At 35.1% G+C, this 21,326-nt stretch overlaps 1 protein-coding gene across 1 annotated transcript in view; it reads right to left on the bottom strand.

Moving 5' to 3' along the window:
* Positions 1–21,326, bottom strand: part of Cop1 (COP1 E3 ubiquitin ligase) — a 126,359-nt gene that overhangs the window by 68,975 nt on the left and 36,058 nt on the right. The window contains exons 7-10 of the mRNA XM_032915494.1: positions 20,916–20,975; positions 19,544–19,620; positions 10,948–11,005; positions 210–324 (exon numbers count right to left, since the gene is read on the bottom strand). Of these exons, the coding sequence (XP_032771385.1) occupies positions 210–324; positions 10,948–11,005; positions 19,544–19,620; positions 20,916–20,975 (310 nt within the window). The remainder of the gene's footprint in view (positions 1–209; positions 325–10,947; positions 11,006–19,543; positions 19,621–20,915; positions 20,976–21,326) is intronic.

Genomic DNA, 21,326 nt, shown 5'->3' with positions numbered 1-21,326 from the left:
GCTTGCTAGAAAGATAAAACATTCTGGAATGAGGAATAAAGATACCAGTACATTCTTCAGAGTATCTAAAAGCCTATACATTACTGATAAGACTTCCAAAAACACACTTTGCTTTGCAATTAGAACTTTCCATAAATCTAGCATATGAACCTGGAAATAGAGCTGAAGGATGATTTTTAGACATCTTAAAAGGAATCCTGAACATGTACCTGAGATACGAGACATCCTTGTAGAAAAATAACACTGCTCTAAGTCTTCAAAATGAGCAGTGAGTCGCTTTCGTCTTGATGCTAATGTGCTGTTATACCAAGGCTGTTTCTTTGTCTAAGATGATAAGAAAAGACACTTATAACTCAGCACAAGTCACACTCTTATACAGAACAACCAAATGCTTACTTATGTACTTTTAAATGAACATTATATTAAAGATGGTGAAAAACTACAATTCTCAGATATTACTTTCCAAGTTTTATTTTCAAGTAAAAACAGGGGGAAAAATATCTTAAAACAGTGATGTGAAGGCCATGCACGCCTTCTGAACTGCTTGCCTAACACACACAAAGCTCTGGGTTCCATCCCCAGCACCACATAAAATTGGCAGTACTGACAGAGACCTGTAAACTCAGTGCTCAGAGACGGCAGAGGCAGGAGATGAGTTGTTCCAAGTCAACTTTGGCTACACAGCAAGTTTAAGGGCCATTCTAGGCTACAAGAGACCTTGTCCCCAAAAAAAGTTAAAAAAAAAAAAAAAAAAAAAAAAAAAAACAGAAAGAGACAAGGAAAAAAAAAGCTCTAAGTTAAAAAAAAAATGAGATAAAGGACAAAAATAATGAACATACTGATAAGAGAAAAAATAAAACAAAAACTCTTGAAGTGACCTAATTTTAATTACATGGGCTGGAAGATGAAAACACAAAAAGGAAGAGATCCATCAGCTAAAAAAGTTACAATATATATTAAATAAATAAATGTAATTTTTTACCCCTTGATGTGCTTTAAAAACATTCAATTCAAATCCCTACAGTGATTTTACAGGCACCACAACAACCACTCATCCAGAAATAATTACTTCTTCTGTGAACTACTTCTCTATTCCAAAGTTTTCTGGATTCACCTCTCCAGTCCTCAATATCATAAAAATTGATCTTTATTATCAAGCCTGGCACACACACTGCTCTACTATTCTGTGATAAAACAGGAAGTATGCGTGAAGCACTATACAAGAATGTGTACTTAAATAAAGCCCTGAATCAGTTGCTGTTCTCAGGGACACAGAAGGAACAATTCATTAGGAAGCAAAGACGAGGAGGAAAAGTGGTAAACATAAGCTTGCCCCTTAAGGACGGGAAGGAGCTGAGCTGGTAAGTGCATGCCATGCAAATGTGGTGATCTGTGTTTGAACCCCAAAACCTACTTTAAAAAGCTGGGTATAGTGGAACAAACTTGTTAGCCAACCAAACAGGGAAAAAGAAGTATATTGGCTTCACTGGCCATTCAGAACAACCTAGTCACTGAGCTCTAGGCTAGTGAGAGAGTTTGCCTCAAACAGAAAACACACACTTTTGCTACTATGCCTTCCCATGCCAGGACAGACTGTGAATTCAAATGTAAGGGGGAAAAGCAGCTGTTCTTAGGTTGCGTTCATTAGCTACTTTGACAAAACAAATGAAAAAATAATAATTATCACATTTGCCAACCTTCTCCTCCTCAGACACAGAAAAAGCCTCCAAATTGGTAATCTAACACCAAGTGATTCTGTGCACACAAGTAACATTAGGCAGACTGAAGATACTATATTTGTACATTTAGGAAGGAATATAGAAAAAGAGACCATGAATTTGAAAGAACAAAGAAAGTTCACAGGAGGAATTAGAAGGAGGAAAAAGAAAATTATGAAATTATATTTAATTTAAAATTCTATTAAAATAGAAGAAAACATCTTCAACATGATTGGGGGCATCAGCAGAAATAAAGTCCTACATTGTACAGGGGAAGTTTAAGGGGGAACAGGAGAGAGCATAGAATAAAAAAAAGGGGGGGGGGGGGGAAATAAAGCCAGAGAGAACATAGACATTAAAAAAGCTGTGAAAACTGTCAGAGTAAGAGTCACCACTTTGTCAAACCCCAAGAAAGAAAGCCAGGGAGACCATTCAGGTTTTCCTTCACTGCTATCTGATATCAAACTATCACAAGATTACCAGAACCATAACTTGAGCAAAGCCTACCAAATTAGAGGACAAAAATTATTTATGGGAGGACAGGAGAATACAGCCCAGGAAGCTGCCTGTCCAGCTTTGGGTTAATGCCATTCTTGTTATTTGGCCTTGAGTCAAAGACAGTAATTTCAGCACAGATTAGGTAACCCATCTTGTTTTACCTGTAAAAATTCCTATCTTTCCTTCTTTGTCCATAACTTACTATGGTATACAATGATCTTTTCTAAAGTAAACCTCATCTTTGCTGACAAAACCAATCCGAACATGTCTTTATTCATTTAAAAGAAAAATCCCTAGAATACATATGTAACTATTTGAGTAGGAAAACCTATCAAGATGACAAAATATAAAAGATAATCTAGCAAAAGTTATGTAAAACCTCTCTATTAGAGATATTGGGTTTTACTTAATAACTACATCTTAGTACTTGATCTCAAATTAAGTGTAATTTTAAATGTATTTTTAAAAGTAAAAATTCAATATTTAAGCACCTCTTAGCAATAAGCATACAAAATCCTGAGTAAAATCTATTTTAACCCGATATCATAAAAATATGAGCTCTCCCTAGAACAGTTTCTAAATTAATGGCAGTTCCAATAAAAATATCAAGAGGTAGATTCTCCCCTTTTGGGGGGCAGTCGATAGGCAACAGGGTCTGGATCAGTGCACATAGCAATGGCTTCATACACACAGTTCTCAGCTTTAGCTTTCCAGATGCTAAAATCAGAAGCATGAAAATGCTACAGTTTTGGAGGTGGGGGAGCTGCGGGGGGGACAGGGGTGGGTTTCAGTCTAGGAGCAAACCCAGGGCCTCAAGCATAAGAGTTAACACTAGCTCTTGCTCTCCTTTGCTCTTGCTCTTCTGTCTTCCCTGCTCTCCCTTTCTTCCCTTTTCTCCCCATCCTCCCTCTTCCCTCCACATGCCCATGGCTGGCTTCCTTTACTCCTCCCCTCTTCAACTCTTCTTCTCTCATTAAACCTCTCCACGTGGAAAAAGAAAAGAGTTAGCACTAAACGATATCCCTGACTCTCCCCATCCCCTAGGGCTTCTTTATGGATCTAAATATTGGATAGTACTCAAGCTCAAAGGATAAAATAAATTGGAAAACTTTATCAAAGAGTACAACAGTGAAGAACCAGAGGGAGCTACAGGTGGAGCCCTATGAGAATTAAGATGTACCTTAAAAAGATACCCTAACAAATAAATTACACACTTCAAAAGTCCAGTGTCTTAAGAAACTGACAGCTCGCAGGAAATGGAAAGATATACAACAAATAAACTCACAGTGATTCTGAGCCAGCCCTGGACCATTAGCTGCTATTCTGGTTCTTTGCTTTATTTTCCTACAAAGGTCATTACTACCAGAACCGGTGGTGCATGCTTGTGCTCCTAGGAGTCAGGAAGCTGAAGCTAGAACTGCTCGGAATCTGAGTCTGAGGCTAGACTGAGCTGTAAAGGTGACATTCATGACAGCCTGAATAACAATCCTTAAGACACACACACACACACACACACAGACACACACACACACAGACACACACACGGGGGGGGGGACCAACCAACAGACAGGAAAGGAAGGCATACACACACACACACAAACACTAAGAAAATGACTACTGAAGTTAAGTTTTAAAATATAAGTTCCTCATTTTTAATGGTAATTTAATTTTTGCTCATTATACAAAAGCTATCAAAATTTTTAAAGCAAAACCAACAGATAATTATAAAAATTTAGAAGTATAATATACCTATACTATATAAAAGTCATACATTTATGGCTTTTCTTAATCATGTTAGTATTAAAAATTTTTTTTTGCAAACCTTTTTTAATTGGATATTTTGTGTATTTACATTTCAAATGTTATCACCTTTCCCCCTCCTCTCCCCCTCCCCACTCCTTCTATGAGGATGTTCCCACTCCTTCCCACCCACCTCATCACCTTGGCATTCCCCTACACTGGGGAAAGAGCCTTCACAGACCAAGGAATTCTCCTCCCACCGATACCAGACAATGCCATCCTCTCATACATATGCAGCTAGAGCCATGGGTCCCTCCATATGTACTCATTGGCTGGTGTTTTAATTCTTGGGAGCGCTGGGGGGGGGTTAATTTTTTTCCACCTATTAAATTGTTTTTTAACAGTATAACAATTCACTTTTTAACTGTAGGACAACATTCTCAGGTATTTTACTATGGCTAGGCGTGTTTATGTTCCAGAATTTACTAGAATACAACCCCTTTTTAAACAGATTTTTTTTCTTATGATGTATGTGTCTGCAAAAATATATATCACTATCTATCAAGGCCAAAAAAGGGCACTAGAACCCCTACAACGGGAGGGACAAGCAGCTGTGAGCCACCAGTGCTGGGAACTGAAATCAGGTCCTCTGGAAGAGCAGCAAGTGCTCCTAATTGCTGCGCCATCTCTATGGCCATAATATTTCACCTTTATGTAGTATTTCAAATGATTTCTTAGAAAGGATTCCTATGTGTGTAATTTTCAAATCAAATGCTCCTAGGAGTTACCATATGTATATAGAAGAATACCAATTCAATTCTCCATGTTCTTCTCTGTCTACCCTTGCAGCTTCCACTGTCACAATACTCTATCACACAATTCCCATGTTTGAGCAATGATAGTTATTAACAAACCTCTTGTACTGATAGTTGTATAAATGTATACCATAGGTAATTGTATATAGTAAGTAATATTAAATAATAAGAGTATAGAATTCCGGGTGAGGCACATTTAATTTTGAAGACTTATTGCTTAGAATTTTATGACTATGGGAAGTTGAAATTTGATAAATTTGAAGTCAAAATTATCTTAGGCTATTTTTATTTAATCCCTTTAATAACCATTTAGTTCTCACCTACTGTATCTTGCTTAGAACACTTTCCACTGTCAGGTATAACTTTACAATGCATAAACTTACCAGATGGCTTGCTTTCCCAAGCTCAAAGCTAAGAAACTTACAATACAGCAAGTGAAAACTATTTGCAGAGGTTTTCCAGATTTGCTACAACTGATCTGTGTCCTATTTATGTTATTTAGTACATGCATTGATTTCTGACATTCTTTTATATTGTGACATAAAAATCTGTGTAACTGCTTCCTCAGAAAAACATCTTTATCTACAGGTCATTCATATTTGGCACAGAATAAAATTTCCCTTATTCTATTATATGAATTGTCTCATAATTGGGTTGGTGGCTCATGCCTTTACTCCAAACACCAGGAAGGCAAAGGCAAGTAAGTGATCTGTGTGTTTGAGGCTGTCTGGTCTTCATGAATTCCAGACCAACCAGAGCAAAATAGAGAGGCTGTGTCTCAAGACCAACAAATAAAACAATAAATAAAACAATAGATAAATAGATAAATAAATGCCTGTTTCATGCTAACAGCCTTCAACAACTCTGCTCTCGGGTTATGTGCTTTGTCTACCACACACTTCCGTTACTTTGGAGTGCATCATTACATACACAGGAAGCTTACTGTATATGGGGCAGCTGGAAAGCAGCAGCGCCCATCTTATTTTAGATTGGCACTTGACTGCACCAGTTCAACTGCAGTGAGTGACCTGCAACATAGAGATTTCTGTAAATACACTCTATGATGTTTATATACAAACAGTCAAGGGTGTGATTCTCAAACTGCCCTCATTTGTAAATCATTCATGGAAGTTTCTCAGTCTGAACTTTGATCTCAGAAAGAACTGTTAGAGGAATTCTTCAAAATTTCTCTTAGTTAGGAAGTTCAGAATCATGTCAGATAACATAAACATAAGCATTTTTATGTCTTTAATCACGTTTTTAAAGAAAAATTTTAACCCTATCTGGAGTTTGCATTTAAAAAGTTATCAGTACAATAGATGTTTCTTTTCTTTTGTAATATCTCACAGCAAATAAGGTTTTTTTTTCTTTTCTTTTTTTTTTCGGAGCTGGGGACTGAACCCAGGGCCTAGCAAGTGTTCTACCACTGAGCTAAATCCCCAACCCAATTTTTTTTTTTTTTTTTATACACCATACTGAAGATGTTTCACAGAGTAGGTTAAGATTTTGTTTCTGGCCCTTTATTGTATGTTGATTTATTTTATCATTTCTATTTAAACAATTATGTATTTGATCTAGACTCTTTTAGCAAGCAGTAAATGCCAGACGCATTTCTATCAAATGGTTCCTAGTTATCACAACATATACTTAATTGTTCTTTACACTACTTTATAAACTCCTTTAGTACAGGTTATCAATGATAATTTCATAAGATTGTTAATTGTTATTTTATTCCTTTGGTATTAGCATGCTCTTATGTTGAGTAGGAGAGTACTCTCTTCATATTAACCTCTGAATCATCCATTTTATCAAAGAATTTCTAATTTAATTGATAACATATCTATACACTTAAAAAATTACTATGGGGATGGTTTAGTAGGAACCAGTTAAATTAATAAACAAGGCCATTAATCTATCTAAATTTTTCTACAATCATTTTAGTTTTTCAATATATACCCATTTTTAAAATTTACATTTAAGACTGCTACTTTACTAATGTTAACTTGTACTAAATTTATTCTGAATTGTGATAACATCAATTTGTCATATATGGGCCCTTCTATGAAAATCTTTTTATACTTATATAATATTGAAGACTCCTTAAGTAAATGCTTGAGAGAATTTTTTTTAAATCTATAAATAAGAACACTGACTCCTGTGAATTTCCAGTAGTCTTTCTTCCATACTACTTTACATGTAGTAGTTTTACTAGTATCCTTTTGTACTTCTTTTGTTATTTTTATATGGAGCTACTTTATGATTCAGAGTATTTACAGAAATCGATTTCTTCTTGTAAATTACAACAGTATATTCTAGCTAAGATTCTAATCATGGAGTGCAGATGGCACGATATATTCTGTTTTAGAATCAATTCATTTTGCTAAGCTTCACAAAGACAAAGTAAATGAAATGGATATCCTTTTAATGAAGAATATCAAGTACTCCAAAGAAAATCAATGGCCTTACACTTACAAAACCAGAGGAAGCCACCCTTTGTGTATCAATTTTAATTTTGTCTCATACACTGTTATAAATGAAGAGAAAAGCCAGAAGTGCTGGCTCGTACCTGTAATCCTAGCACTCAAAGAGCAGAGAGAAAATTATTCTAAGTGTGAAAGCAGTACAGGATCCAAGAAAAAGCACGTCTCAACCAACAGGAACAATAAAGTGAAAGGTGAGAATTCACAACTCTAGTCTACAACCCTCTAACAGGATTTACTCCTCAATATCTGCCCTGCCTTCTAATAGGCATGAAAGCTGGATTCTGCTAGGAAATGTACAAGTTTTGAGCCTGCATTTACTCTACCCACAGCAACTGAGAAATTAGTCAGTTTGAGTTTTCTCACTCATTTGTAGTAACCATACTGAAGACAGCAAGGCTCCAGGATTTTGAAACTAAAGTTCTAGATACTGACACAGATCTTTGAGATTTGGTGTTTGACCTGCTGGCATTTAGTCCTGCTTTGTCCTACTCTTACCTCACCATGTCTCATTGTTTCCTAATGCAATGGAAATGTATATTCTGTGCCACTGTATATACAAAATATATATGTGGCTTTTGGTTTTTTAATTTTATAAGGAGTCAGAGTTGAAGAGACTGACTCTAGTCTCAGAAGAGATTGCAGACTTTTGAACAGTTTTGAGACTGTTAAAGACTATGGGGAAAGGTAGAATGTGGTGGATTGGATGAGAAATATCCCTTATGTATCTGAACACTTGGGTCCCCAGTTGGTGCCTGTTTGGGAAGGTTTGGAACAATTAGAAGCTGTGGCTTTGCTGGAACATGGATGTCACTGGTGGTGTGTTTGGGTCCACTTTCTTGGGACACATGAAAGATAATCTCTATGCTTCTTAAGAGACAAGCTTTCTCCACTATGATGAGCTTTATACCCCCTGGAACTGTAAGCAAAAATAAATCCTGTTTTCCTCACAGTTGCTTTTAGTCATTACCTTTCTTTGTTGTTGTTGTTTTAATTTTTGTAGTAACAGAAAAGCAAACTAAAAAGCAGTATTATCAACAGAACATTTGTGGGTGAGGGTTGGGATGATACTAATGCAATGCCTCAGGGAACACTATACACCAATAAGTGATACATAAAATGAAAAAAAAATCATAAATTCTCAACTTATAAAAGGGGTTACATCCTAATAAATTATAAACTCAAAATACTGTAAACAAAAAAATTTCATTTAATACTTCTAGCCTAAAAAGCAGCAAAATTTGGCAAAACAATCCACTAGAGTACTTGCGGCCAACTGAGCCTGAAAGGGAACCATGGTCTGATGCTGTTGCCCAACCTCACGGGAGACTACTGTACACACATAAGGCCAGCCTAGAAAGGTGACCACAGCTCAAGATTTGGAGTGTGGTTTTAATTGACCGTGCACTCCTTTTACACCATCATACAGAAAATGGCAACCATCAAAAGTAGAGAATAGCTACTTTTACTCATTTTCTTTTTTCACCAGACTCTGTTTTAATCTTTTCCCTACTTTCTGGAAAATACAAAACAATGCTACATAAATAGTATAATGAAAAACTTTTCCTTTTCTTCCATATAAACTTTCCACATACCGCTAATCACAGATAAAGATATGTGTAATTACACTACAGAAAGGAAGAGCTGGCTTAGTAAGAGCGTCAAAAATAGTCTATAAGACTAAGGTTTGCATAAAATATGTAGGAGCATTCAGGAATATTGAGTTTCACTCTAAATTAGAATACAACTGTTATGTGGGATAAATTCCTTTATAATAAAATCTACCTTCATGAGAAGTAGAGCTAGAGTATAATAATATAATAGCTAAGTGGTGACGTGCTTGCTTAAGTTAGCAGGCAAGATGCTCTGGACTCAATCTCTAGCACCTCAAAAGCAAGCAAACAAAAAGCTACAAAGGGAGAAAGAAGAGGCAGTGAATTAAAATAAAGCTAGAGGAGAGGCAACAGCTATTCATATTACTTAGGATATAATGTGCTTATTTATTGTGTATGGTTTGCAAAGCAACCATGGTTTCTTATGTGTCTAGAAAACTATTCAATGATGTATTTTGTTTGTCTGACTTTATCAAAGCCACAAACTGGCCTTGCCTGATAGTTATTCTGTGAGATTATCTTCAACAGAAAGCATCCATCATGCTATAAAATACTATACTAGCTAGTTTCCAGATTCAGGATGGGCCTTTCTTGCTCAAGTTATTATAGACTTTGAGGCTTTAAAATTTCTCCTAACATATCCTATTATATGTTGCAAAAAAAATACTCAAATCAGGTTTTACTATCTATAAAGAGATACAAGCAACTCTATGAATTTTGATAAGAAAAGTGTTATATTACTATAAAAGTTGTCTTTTAAAGGTTAAAGTGTTAGGCAGGTTTAGCAGCAGAACATCTGCCTACCTGGCACAGAGCCCTGGATTCAAATATGAAAACAAAACAAAACAACAACAACAACAAAAAAGTGTGAACAAAACAGGCCAGCGCAAGCATGCAAATTCATATATCAGGTGGACCAAGTAGTTTCAAAACCATGAAGTAATCATCCAAGAACTCAAGAGATTAAGTCCCAAAAGCTCTATGTTTCAAGAGCTTTACATTTACTAAAGAGAACTTTTCTATACAAAGTAAATACATAAAGTAATGACCATTAAAAATACTCCATTTAGTATTTTTTTCTCTACATATACTGAGCTTAAATAATATACTATGAATGCTTGCTTCCTGAATTTAAAAATTATAACTATAAAAACTAGCATTTATTTTCAAAGCATATACTGAATAATAATGGATAAAAAATATATGTCTATACCCAAAACACCTAGGGGGGAAAATTATAAAAATACAACTGAAATAAAATTTAATACTTTAAAAAGGGAAAATAGTATATCTAGGTAAAGGTAAATGACTAAAAACATAATAAAATATTTTGGAAGTTGGCCATACTATTTGAATTACATAAAGAAATTCTTTGGAGCAATCTTACTACTTTTCTGTGAATGTGAAAATATTTGAATGTAAAGAGGTTTTGTTTGAGGAATTTTTTGCTTACTTGTTTGTTTTTAGTTTTTGGGGTTTTTTTAGTGCATAACAGAACTCAAAAAATAAGGTTGGCAAATATCAATGTCCCAGTTAGAGCTGGAAAGGGTAAAAGGTAAAAGAATCATAACAATTAACTGGAGGAAGTGAGGCTAGTGTTCATTTTGTTTTTAGTTTCTAGTCCATTGAACTATAAGAAATGAGTGATGCTTTAATACAGTGATGTATAATTAATCAATAATTATATATCATATAATAATTTCATATCTCTGAGACAAACAATGCCTGACAATATTCTCTCTCTTAAGATCTGATATTAGGGGTTGGGGATTTAGCTCAGTGGTAGGGCGCTTGCCTAGCAAACACAAAGCCCTGGGTTCAGTACCCAGCTCCGAAAAAAAGAAAAAAAAAAAGAAAAAAAAAAGATCTGATATTAATCACCAAGATAAAAACACTTTTTAAAAGTTCCTACCACTGAGAAGCAAATAAACAAGTAATTCTGTTATGTACAAGAAAAAAAGTCCTACTAAAAAGGGTTTTGTCATTATCAAGGAGTAATTTAGTAAACTAACCTATTATGTTAGAACACAGATGATTACACTCATAGCATCCACTAATACACACCGTTAAATGTACACCTTACCTGAGACGTCCCACTGAAACCTGGAGGTTGGCTGTATTCTGTAGAGTCAATAATGCTACTGCAAAATGAAGAATACAATTTCAGTACTTGGATTATTTTATTAACAGAGTTGATTTAAAGTGTATCATTTATAAACCCAAAATATGTAATTGTAAGTAAGCATCTAAAGCTAATCATTTAATCAGACATCAAAGGACCATAAACATTTACTCCTCCCAACTTCTCAAACATACACATCAAGAAAAGTTCTATGTATTCAATCACATAGACAAGAATCTTTACTGACATTACCATAACCTGTTAGGACTCTTGGTAGTGGATAAGTAATTGCATAGTTCAATCAACACTAAACAAACTCAACATACTATAGTTACAGACATACACATATGTATAACTATAATAATTTCTTTAAAAAGCCATGAATTTGAGAGGGAAGGAGCTTGTGGGAGGGGCTAGAGGAAAGGCACATGATGGGAATTGGAGGTTGGACATTTAAGAGAGAAATTACACAAAGATATTTTAATTAAAATAAAACAAATTTAAATAAATCTATTAAGTCTGGAGGTTGATTTCTTCTGATGAAATACAATTATAGTGTGCATACCCTGTAGTCCCACACCCATGCATTTGTGTTGGGGGAAGTGGGAGTCACATGATATTTTCAGTTGCTTCATATAGTGCTAACAGCTGAGAAATAAGTGAGAGTCTGCACTGAAATGTTCTCTTTATTAATGAAACTATTCCCACCATTATTAAGTATTAATTACAGAGGTGTGGGGTTGAGGAGATGAGTCAGTGTGCGAAGTATCTGCTGCTGTGCACATCACCACACATAACCGCAACCCCACATCCTTCCACAAAATGGCGGTACCTACATTTTGACACTACCACTTTTCATGGATAAATTTTAGGAACAAAAATGAAAAAATTAGCCACCTAAAATGATATAGAATTATAAATTATTTACATAGATACCAGACTTATATGAGTTAAAAAATTAGCAAGGGCATCAAAATGGCACAGGAGAAATTTTCTGAGTGGTAACTAAAAGTAAATTACGCATAATTGAACTAAAAAAAGTAAGATGGTGATTCTTAATTTTTCCTGCTGGTAAAAATGAGAAAGTTAGATAAAAATATAAATAAAAAATGCAGAACATGTGAGAAACTGGCCTAAATCCCATGCATCAAGGTATTCGCGGGGCGTGGGGTGGGTAGGAGGGAGCAAACACAAATAAAATTCAGTTAAAGAGTAACTAGAAATCACCTAACATTCAACATAACATGTTCAAGAGGCATAGACAAGACCATTTCCCATATAAAATTTTATATAAGTAGCTAAAATTTCAAATAGGAAATTTCAAAATTCTCATGGATTGTAATTTGCAGATATCTCCAAATATACTATAACATTTTCTTGTTCATTTATTTTCTTTTGGACATTAAAATTTAATACAAGTAGCAAACAAAGTACCCAGAATAATGTGGCTTTACTGTCAACTGCAGCAGCAGCAGCTACCATCTACTGATAGGTACATCTACACATAGGATGTGTCCTCCATTTCCCTCCTAACTTCAAGTGTGTGATCACAGCTCAACGGTCCACTGAGTATTATTCCCTAGGTGTAAAATGAGACACTAAGGCAACAAACTTTCAGAGATGAAATATGCAATCTCTACCACAATTCTAAAATCACGACAATTTGTCAAAATGATGTGTCTTAGGAAGCATCACTGTCTGGTCGTTTTGAATACAACGTTTCAAATTTAATTTCAAATGGTTTAACCTCAGCTCTTGGGGTAATCTGCACAACACTCTTTACAGTCTATAGTCTTCGAAGTAAGAATATCTGGATTAGGATGGCAGTTGTGCACTAATTGTGATGCTGGGAAATTCTTTATCTTGTTGACTATATTTTTAATCTATAAAATGGATTACATAAAATAACCCAGGTAACTTATAAAGCACTGCCCAATCCGTGGCAATAATATTGATAGTTCCAACTTCTGAGGATATAGTCCTCCTCTATGACAGGACAGAGCTGATTTTAACACAAATATTATAAAAAGTTCTTTAGTGCCTTCCTGTTGTAATTCACCCAGGATGAGGAAGTGTTTAGTTCTACAGTATATATGCTGGCGGGAAGCTAGAATGTACACTCTCCTAAATGTCTGTTACTTCACGACAATCCTGAGGCTGAAACAGCGAGGCAGTTTAGAGTAGTTTCCTTCCGGAGAAACTCAGGGCTGGAAGATGCAAAAAGCCACGAGCTGACATTTTTCTGACAGATTGAACAGTTCTCAGTGTACCACTTTACTTCCTTTTAAAGTAAACCATTTTGCTTGGTAGAATTTCAAAAACAGAAAAGGATACATTCAAAGGCATATGGCTGATCGGCCTGCAATACAACTAGTCCACAGAACTAGTCAGTGTTTCCGTTCCTGTACAACAAACGGCACTGCACTTGTCCACTTTATATCTACAGTCCCCTTCCAAAGAGTTCGAGATTACTATCTATTTTTAATTCACGGAAGACAATCTTGTTAGATGATATACTTGCTATAAACAGTTAAGGTTGTAAAAATCAATTATAAGTGATTAGAAAAGCATTCCCAAACAATAAGGAAAGACTCAAAACTAGGGTGCTTATGGGAATAAAGAAAATGATGGTGCCTGAATAAGAGACAAAACTGTAGAAACAGAGACAGAAACAGCAAGAGAAATTTTCTATCATGAACCAGTTTTACTGTGTGTGGCTTTGTTTTCCTAGACACTTCCATTCCTAATATATTAGGATCAAAACCTTTCACTAATCAAAGGGGAGAGGGACCTTGTATGACTCTCTAATCTGAAAGGGCAAAAAGCTATCTATCATGATCTGCTCTGATCACAGTATGGACACTACAGAATTCCATTTCAGCCCACAACCACCAGTTTGCTTCTTCTGAAGAGACTTTTGTAGCTCTCCAGAGCCTAGAAATTTGAGATTTGAAACACTTGAAAGGCATAATACACTATAAAATAATTTGTAACTTCAACAGTTCAACACATGCTAGTATATTCTCAAGGTATTTACTAAAATGTATTCTTAATTAGATATTTAAGGAATGTACTACTACATTGTTAAGATTATATTAGTCTACCAAATTATTATCATAAAAATTTACCACATTTACAAAATGAGGGTTGCTTTTAGCTCTTTTAGGCTAAGCATCAAAAAAAAAAAAAACCCACTTACATATCAAAAAAAAATTATGGCTGAGCAACAAAAGATTTAATATATTAAAATACCAAAACTCCAAATATCAAGTGTTTAAACAGTCTTAGTTCCAAATTGGATGGCATATCTCCTGATGTAATACTGACAATTTACATGTCGCTATGTAGAATTCAGAAAGGATGGTGCTTTTAGATTTTTAGTATCTCATTTAGGCCCATTGTGCTTAATTTTGAAAAAAAAAAAAACAAAAAAAAATAATAATAAACCAAAAAGTTATACATGTTCATTTATATTTGTACACGTGGACAGATTTAAGTATCCTGTTATGATACTAATTTTGAAAGTAATAACTTTTCTTGACATCTTAGTAAAATTACCAATAAGTTAAATCACTTTACTATATTTAATTTTGTCATAATAACATTTATAAAATGTATCTTTCCCATTATAGTGAGGTTTTACCTGAAAAATCCAGTTTCCTTTACACACCTAGCACACTTTGGTCACCTCCAAAGACAGTAATCACAGAGAAGTCAAGTGGGCTGGTAGCAGTGGGAAATGAGCATTTATCTTCCTATGACATTTTACCTTTAAATAAAACAGTGCCTTAGCCCTGCTGACTGGCATTTTTAGTGCAGGTGGGAAAACTAATTTTATATAATGCATGGCATGAAGAATTTGCTTTCAGGCTAATAGACAGTCATGGGAATTCACAGATTAAGTACAGGAAACTTGAAAAAAGACAAGATGTCACTAATGTGCCCTTTCCCTTTGTATGAGACTACAGCATTAATATGCCTAAAAGGGAGACAGTGTTGTTCCTCTCTTATAGATACTTTATAGCTTATGACTGTAGCAATCACATATACTACAGGCAATTTCAGCATCTGTTTATGTGAGTGCAAAAAGGAAAATCATGCAAATGCTGAATTTTCTCTGTAGGCATTTTTGTGAATGCAGCTATATTGGTTCTGCTTCGCTAAAAGGGGGGTAACAGCAGATCCCGGATCACATTTTAAACTTTGGGAGGGTCTTCTCTTAATTGCCCCATAGTATCCTGGCATCATTCTCATTGAAAGCAGAATTTAGCACTTTGGATGGATGCTTAAAAAGTGTCTACTTGTATTCAACATCCTAAAATGGTTGAAAATTAGGAAGAAATGTAAAGCAATACAACTGAGTTAATTATGCAATTATGTAATCCATCATAAGAATTCAGGTAAGTCCATCCTTACAATTATCACCTAGTACTGCTCCTAAAATGTGGTGTCACCTGCTCAATACATGGATCTTCAGTCAGTAGACATTTCTCAAAGTTGTCCTCAAAAAGTGACTGACAATTTGTATCGATATTTAAGTGCACGTAATAAATGATATGCATTTTCTATTGTTAAGAAATACACAATTTTATACAAAAAAGAAAAATATTTGAACACCATTACCCACTCCTTTCAAATAATGAAATATCTGAACACACTTTAAAAATTTCAACACTGAATATTTGAGTTACTTTCAATAAATCTGTAATCCAGATATTACATATTGCAAATAATGCTTATATACTTTCTAAAGTAGTGTCTCTACCATCCCACCTCCAGACCTGCTTTTCAGTCTTTGGGATCTCTATCATAGAAGAAAAATTATACTAGATATTATGGATTCAAAATCTCTTTTTTCAAACAGGGGTCTTCCTGCCAACCAACAAAGACTCTTCACAACTCCAGATTTCAGAATTTTAATAGACCATGACAATGTTCATAGCAAGAACCAATAAGTAGTTTATAAGGCAGGCAGACAGCTGCTCAAAAGTGGCTGGTGTTCTTTTGGGTGTAAGGATGAATTTGAATGACCACATGTCCTTGTATCCCCATTCCCTGGAAAGATGCATGGAAATGATGGCACACTCCAGACTCAGTGAAAGAATATGACTCAAGAGAGGTAGGTTGAAAGTGATCTGAGCGTGACACCTGTGATGATTTGTTCATGCTTGGACCAGGGAGTGGCATTTTATGAGATGTGGCCTTGTTAAGTGGGTGTGTCACTGTGGGTGTGGGATTTAATACCTGTCAATTCTAGCTACATAGAAGCCAGTCTTCTAGGAGTCTTCAGATGAAGATGTAGAACTCTCAGCTCCTGCACCATGCCTGCCAGGATGCTGCCATGCTCCTGCCTTTATGATGATAGACTAAACCTCTGAAACTGTAAGCCAGCCCCAATTAAATGTTGTCCTTATAAGAGTTGCCTTGGGGGGGGGGGCGCGGTGGAGAGATGGTACAGAGGTTAAGAGTACTAGCTGCTCTTCCAGAGGTCCTGAGTTCAATTCCCAGCAACCACATGATGGCTCATGACCATCTATAGTGAGTCTAGTGCCCTCTTCTGACCTGCAGGTGTCCATGCAGGCAAAACACTGTATACATAAATCTTTAAAGCAAAACTTGCTGGTTAAAAAGAGTTGCCTTGGTCATGGTGTAGGTTCACAGAAGTAAAACCCAAACTAAGACAGCACCTAATATCCTCCTCTCACTTCCATGCACAGCACTCTCATCTGTGCACATATATCTGCATCACACAGACACACAGACACACACACACACACACACACACACACACACACACACACACTTTAAAAAAGTTCTGAAATAACTAACAGAAAATGTTTGTTCGTTATAATTTCAGAGGAAAGTGAGTTTTGATACACTTAAACTCTTGGAGTCAAAAATTCTACTCATTCTGTACTTTAAGCAAAACGATTAATTTACTAAGACAAATTACTTCCTGTCCCAAGACAGCATAATCATGGGAATAGGGTCTGGTGATCTGTCATATTCGTAATTATGTCACAGTATCTTCACTGTGTTTTATGCCTAGCTGGTACAATCTAAATTTGGGATAACTGACTTAAAGTAAATGCTTCAAGTATTGTAAAGAAAGAAAATTAAAGTTTTAAGAACTTTACTAACTCGTACTTTATTACCTATCAATATTATTAATGATAATTAATAAGCAGGCAATGAAAAGTATTCTCTATACTCATTTACAATTCAATGTCTTCTCATGCCTATGACATCAATTCAACCTCTCCCCAAGGCATAAGGTAAAGTAATTCATCTCTAGCACTCTCTAAAAAAAGCACCCAGTTAGTTTTTTAATCTCTACTCCAAGTAATCAGTAAACCACATTAAAATACAGCAAGTGAATGTGTAAGATTCCCAACCCAGTCTACCTGAGATTCTTGTTGAAAGTCTGCTCCTTCATTCCTTTCCCTGTTGCTTTGTTTTGGACATTTTGTTTGTTTGGTGAGTCACAGGGTCTCTCCCTATAGCCTTCCCTGGCTGGCCTTGAGTACAGAGATCCCACTGCCTCTGCCTCTTCAGCAGTGGGAGTAAAGGTGTGTGTCTCCATGTTAATAACTACCTTCCACAGTCACCAACAAAATCATAGCCCAAGCTCTCACTCTTCGTTCCTAAGTTTTCTAAGTTTTCTCCCTGCTTCCAAAGGTATGATGTCAGGAACACGCCTTTTTTCTCTTCACACGGAAATTGAAAACACTTTAAAACCCTAATCAGACCCACTGGTTTTCCAGCATGTTTCAGCTTCACCCCACTAGTTGTCATCTCATTGGAAAAGCTCAACTACCTAAAACAGATTATTCTTGTAAACATCTAGCCTGCTAACCTGTTCTTCTGAAGGCTCCATATTTATGTTATGTACTCCGTGACTGTAGACAACTAGAATCTCTCCATAAAGGCACAAGCTTTGTCATCAAGATTTAGCACACACAAAAAAACTGCCTGATCTCTAATGAGAGGCATTCAACAAATAAACAAATTTTCAAGATTCATAAAATCTAATAGACTAATAGAATAGTTAAACAATGCTTTCTGTTAAAAAACTGAGTGACATGAAATTGGGAATGGAGTACCAGTTTATTATTGAAATGTTTTTGATGCTGAACGATTTCCCTGTGTTCAGTCACAACAAACAAACAAACAAACAAAAAAACAAAACCCCAAGGCGGTCGGGGGGAGACAGCCCTGTTGTCAAGAACACCAAACATCAGAAAGTGAATGACAGGATTACTGATAACAGATCTTGTCTTTAGGATTGCTTTTTAAAAATTAAGAAATAGGTGAATTACTAGCTAAGCTGGCTTTTGCTCTTATTTGAACATTTTAAGCATAAAATACCTAAGTCCAAAATTTAGATAGTACTTATTTCATGAAATAAATTTTATAGCTAAAGGTATCATTTGTTTCTTGTATTCTATAAATAGTCAAATAAAGCTATTTCTAAAATCTAGGGAGGTAGGTGGGATAAGAGATATGTAATTATTTTATACATAACATAATCCCTGCTGTGATGGTAGGAGGATTTTATAATTTATAGTATGAAGTTTAATTATTTTTGAACTTTGGAAACAAGGTCTCATGTAACCTAGGTTGGCCTTGAACTGGCTGTGTAACCAAGGGTGATTCTGAACTCCTAATCCTCAGGCTTCCATCTCCCAAGCTAGGAAGAATACAAGGACAGGCAGGTAGTGTGTGTACAAAATTCCGGCTTCTTTGGATGCTGAGATGGAAGGATTGTGAGTCTGAAACTAGTCTGGGCAACACAACATGTTCATAGCCTCCTTTACACACCATTGCACTCACCCCCTCACCAAGAAAAAGGCTATACTACATATAGTGGTACACACCTTGTAATACTAGTACTCTAGCACTTGGGAAGCCAGTTGACCTGTAGCAGAAAGATTTTAAGTTCAAGGCCAGCCCAGGATAGATAATGAGAAACATTAAAAAAGAATGAATGAATGAATGAATGAATGAGAGAGAGACAGACAGACAGACTGACTAGGAAGACTTAAACAAAACTAACATGTCTTTTCTAATACTTTCATTTTTAAAGCTGGGAAAAGTAACCACTAAAATTAAACTAAGTTGGAATAAAAAAAGATTTAAATTTTTATTTCATTATCATTTCAAAAGAGGGTCTGTGTGTTCCTAACTAGCCTGGAACCTGCTATGTAGACAGAGTAGTCTCAAACTCACAGAGATCTTCCTGCATTTGCCTCCTGAGTGTTGTGATTAAAGGCATGTATGTGCCAGGATCAAAGCTTTTATCTTATTTTTCTTATTACTATTTTATGTTCCCATATTTTGATTTAATATCTGACATTAATTTTAAAAACATCAAAAAATTCACCAAACTTTTAATCCATGTGTAAATTTAACACTGCAATATCTACCCAGTAACTTAGGAAAGATTGACTCTCTGCACCCTATTTCTCAGTGGTGTCACAATCTTCATTAACAAGGCTCCTGGGAGCTACGGTCCCATGAACACTTAATGCAGAATTCCAAACAATTACTGATGTACCTGTGCGACGGAGAAGGAGCTTCAAATTGAGGCACTGTGCTATCTTCACTGACGGGAGAGTACAAGCCACTCATCTCCTGAAATTGTAAGTATATGAGTTACTCTACACACTCCAAACAGAGGATGTATAAATCAAGCAAGCGTACAGCATTATAGTCTGTTCTAGCCTCAGCTTTTTATTAGTCCCCTTTTGTCTTCAAACTTCTCAAAATACCTTTCCATAGAGTACAAAAGTAAAGTTAATCTGAAATCAAAAAGGAAGCCTTGCCTAGTGTTAAAGAACTATAATTCCTAATAAATAATGCTCCAACTAAAAAAGCCTCAAATGAAGAAAAGCCCAAAGGAAATACATCCAAAGGACCTGCAGTGTACTTTTCACACAGTGAACTGACTATTCACGCAAGGAATGATCTATTATCGCACATTAGGATAGAAGAGATGAGAGATGGTGACTAGATTACAACAGTCAAATCTCCAAATTGACAAAAACTGAGAATGTCTGCCACTCTCTAGGAGTAATCTACAAGTAATTAAAAAAATTAACATCCTTGAATAAAATACTGACTTTGTTTAGCAATGACATAAATTTTTGCTCTTTAACCTAAAGGGGCTAATCAAAGATGGTCATATAAATTATAAATTATGCCTCTGAATCTCACAACTGGCCTTTTTATGTGCAATGTTCTCATTAATGGAAAAGTAGCAAATTTGAAAATGCAACTATAGATGCATAATCAGGTAAAATTATTTCTGCCTTAGCTCAAAATAGCTGAACAGGTAATACAAATATAATAAATTAGTAATATTAAAAGGCATACTTAATTCCGATTAAATACCATTCATTATCCTTTGATGTCAGCAAAAGAAAATGACATGTGTGAATTAAGAGAGCACACTAAATTTAAATTTAGCCAGATTTAGTGACCTCGACTCACAATAGCCTATGAATCTCCCATGAATTTCTGTACGTAATCTGTATTTTATTATGAATTCCAACAATAGTGCCAATGTATTTATATAAATTTTAATTAACATTAGTATACATTAATACATGCAGTAGAAATGCAAAAATAAATTTAATAAAGGATGAAATAATGAATCATCTTAAGGAAATAATAAAGGATTAGTAGTAAATTATTTAATTTAATTGGACTGCAAAAAGAAAATTAGGCCAAATTTTGTTCTGTTTAATCAAGAATTACTGCAATGCATATTAATATAAATTTAGATTACAATTTATCTTCAAAAAGTATTCAGACTTTGTCTCCCTGCACAACTGAATTGTTAATTAAAATTATGAGAGTAAAAATTATGAGAGTAAAATTATGTTAAGTAAAACTATGAGAAATGTGAGAATTTCTTGATTTCTTACTTCCACTCTTTTAATATCCTCTTCCAAAACACTTAGTTCCTTCTGGATCTGTTCCAATTGCTGTAGATTAAAGAAAGGGAGAAAAGAAAAAATTCTAATCTAAACCACATTGTCAACACCATGGAAAAAAATGAACCTTACATTTGGTTAAAAAAAAAAGAAGAAAAAGAAAAGGCTTACTAAACTGACCACTGTGGGAAAAAGAAGGGGACTGAAAGAGAAGAAAATCAAAGAAGTAAATTCAAATGTTGACATACAAATATAGATAATACTTTCTATGGGAATATAATACTATGTTTATTATAGCAGACTGATTTTACAATAAAATATAAATAATGAACAATGCCAATAAAGTACTTAAAAATATGATATCCAAAAAGCTTTCACAACTCATTTAATTGATTTAAAAAA

Source organism: Rattus rattus, chromosome 10, assembly GCF_011064425.1.
Source record: "Rattus rattus isolate New Zealand chromosome 10, Rrattus_CSIRO_v1, whole genome shotgun sequence".
In the NCBI taxonomy this organism is placed as follows: Eukaryota; Metazoa; Chordata; class Mammalia; order Rodentia; family Muridae; genus Rattus; species Rattus rattus.
Note: the sequence above shows the minus strand (reverse complement) of the source record. Positions and strands in the feature narration are given on the sequence as shown.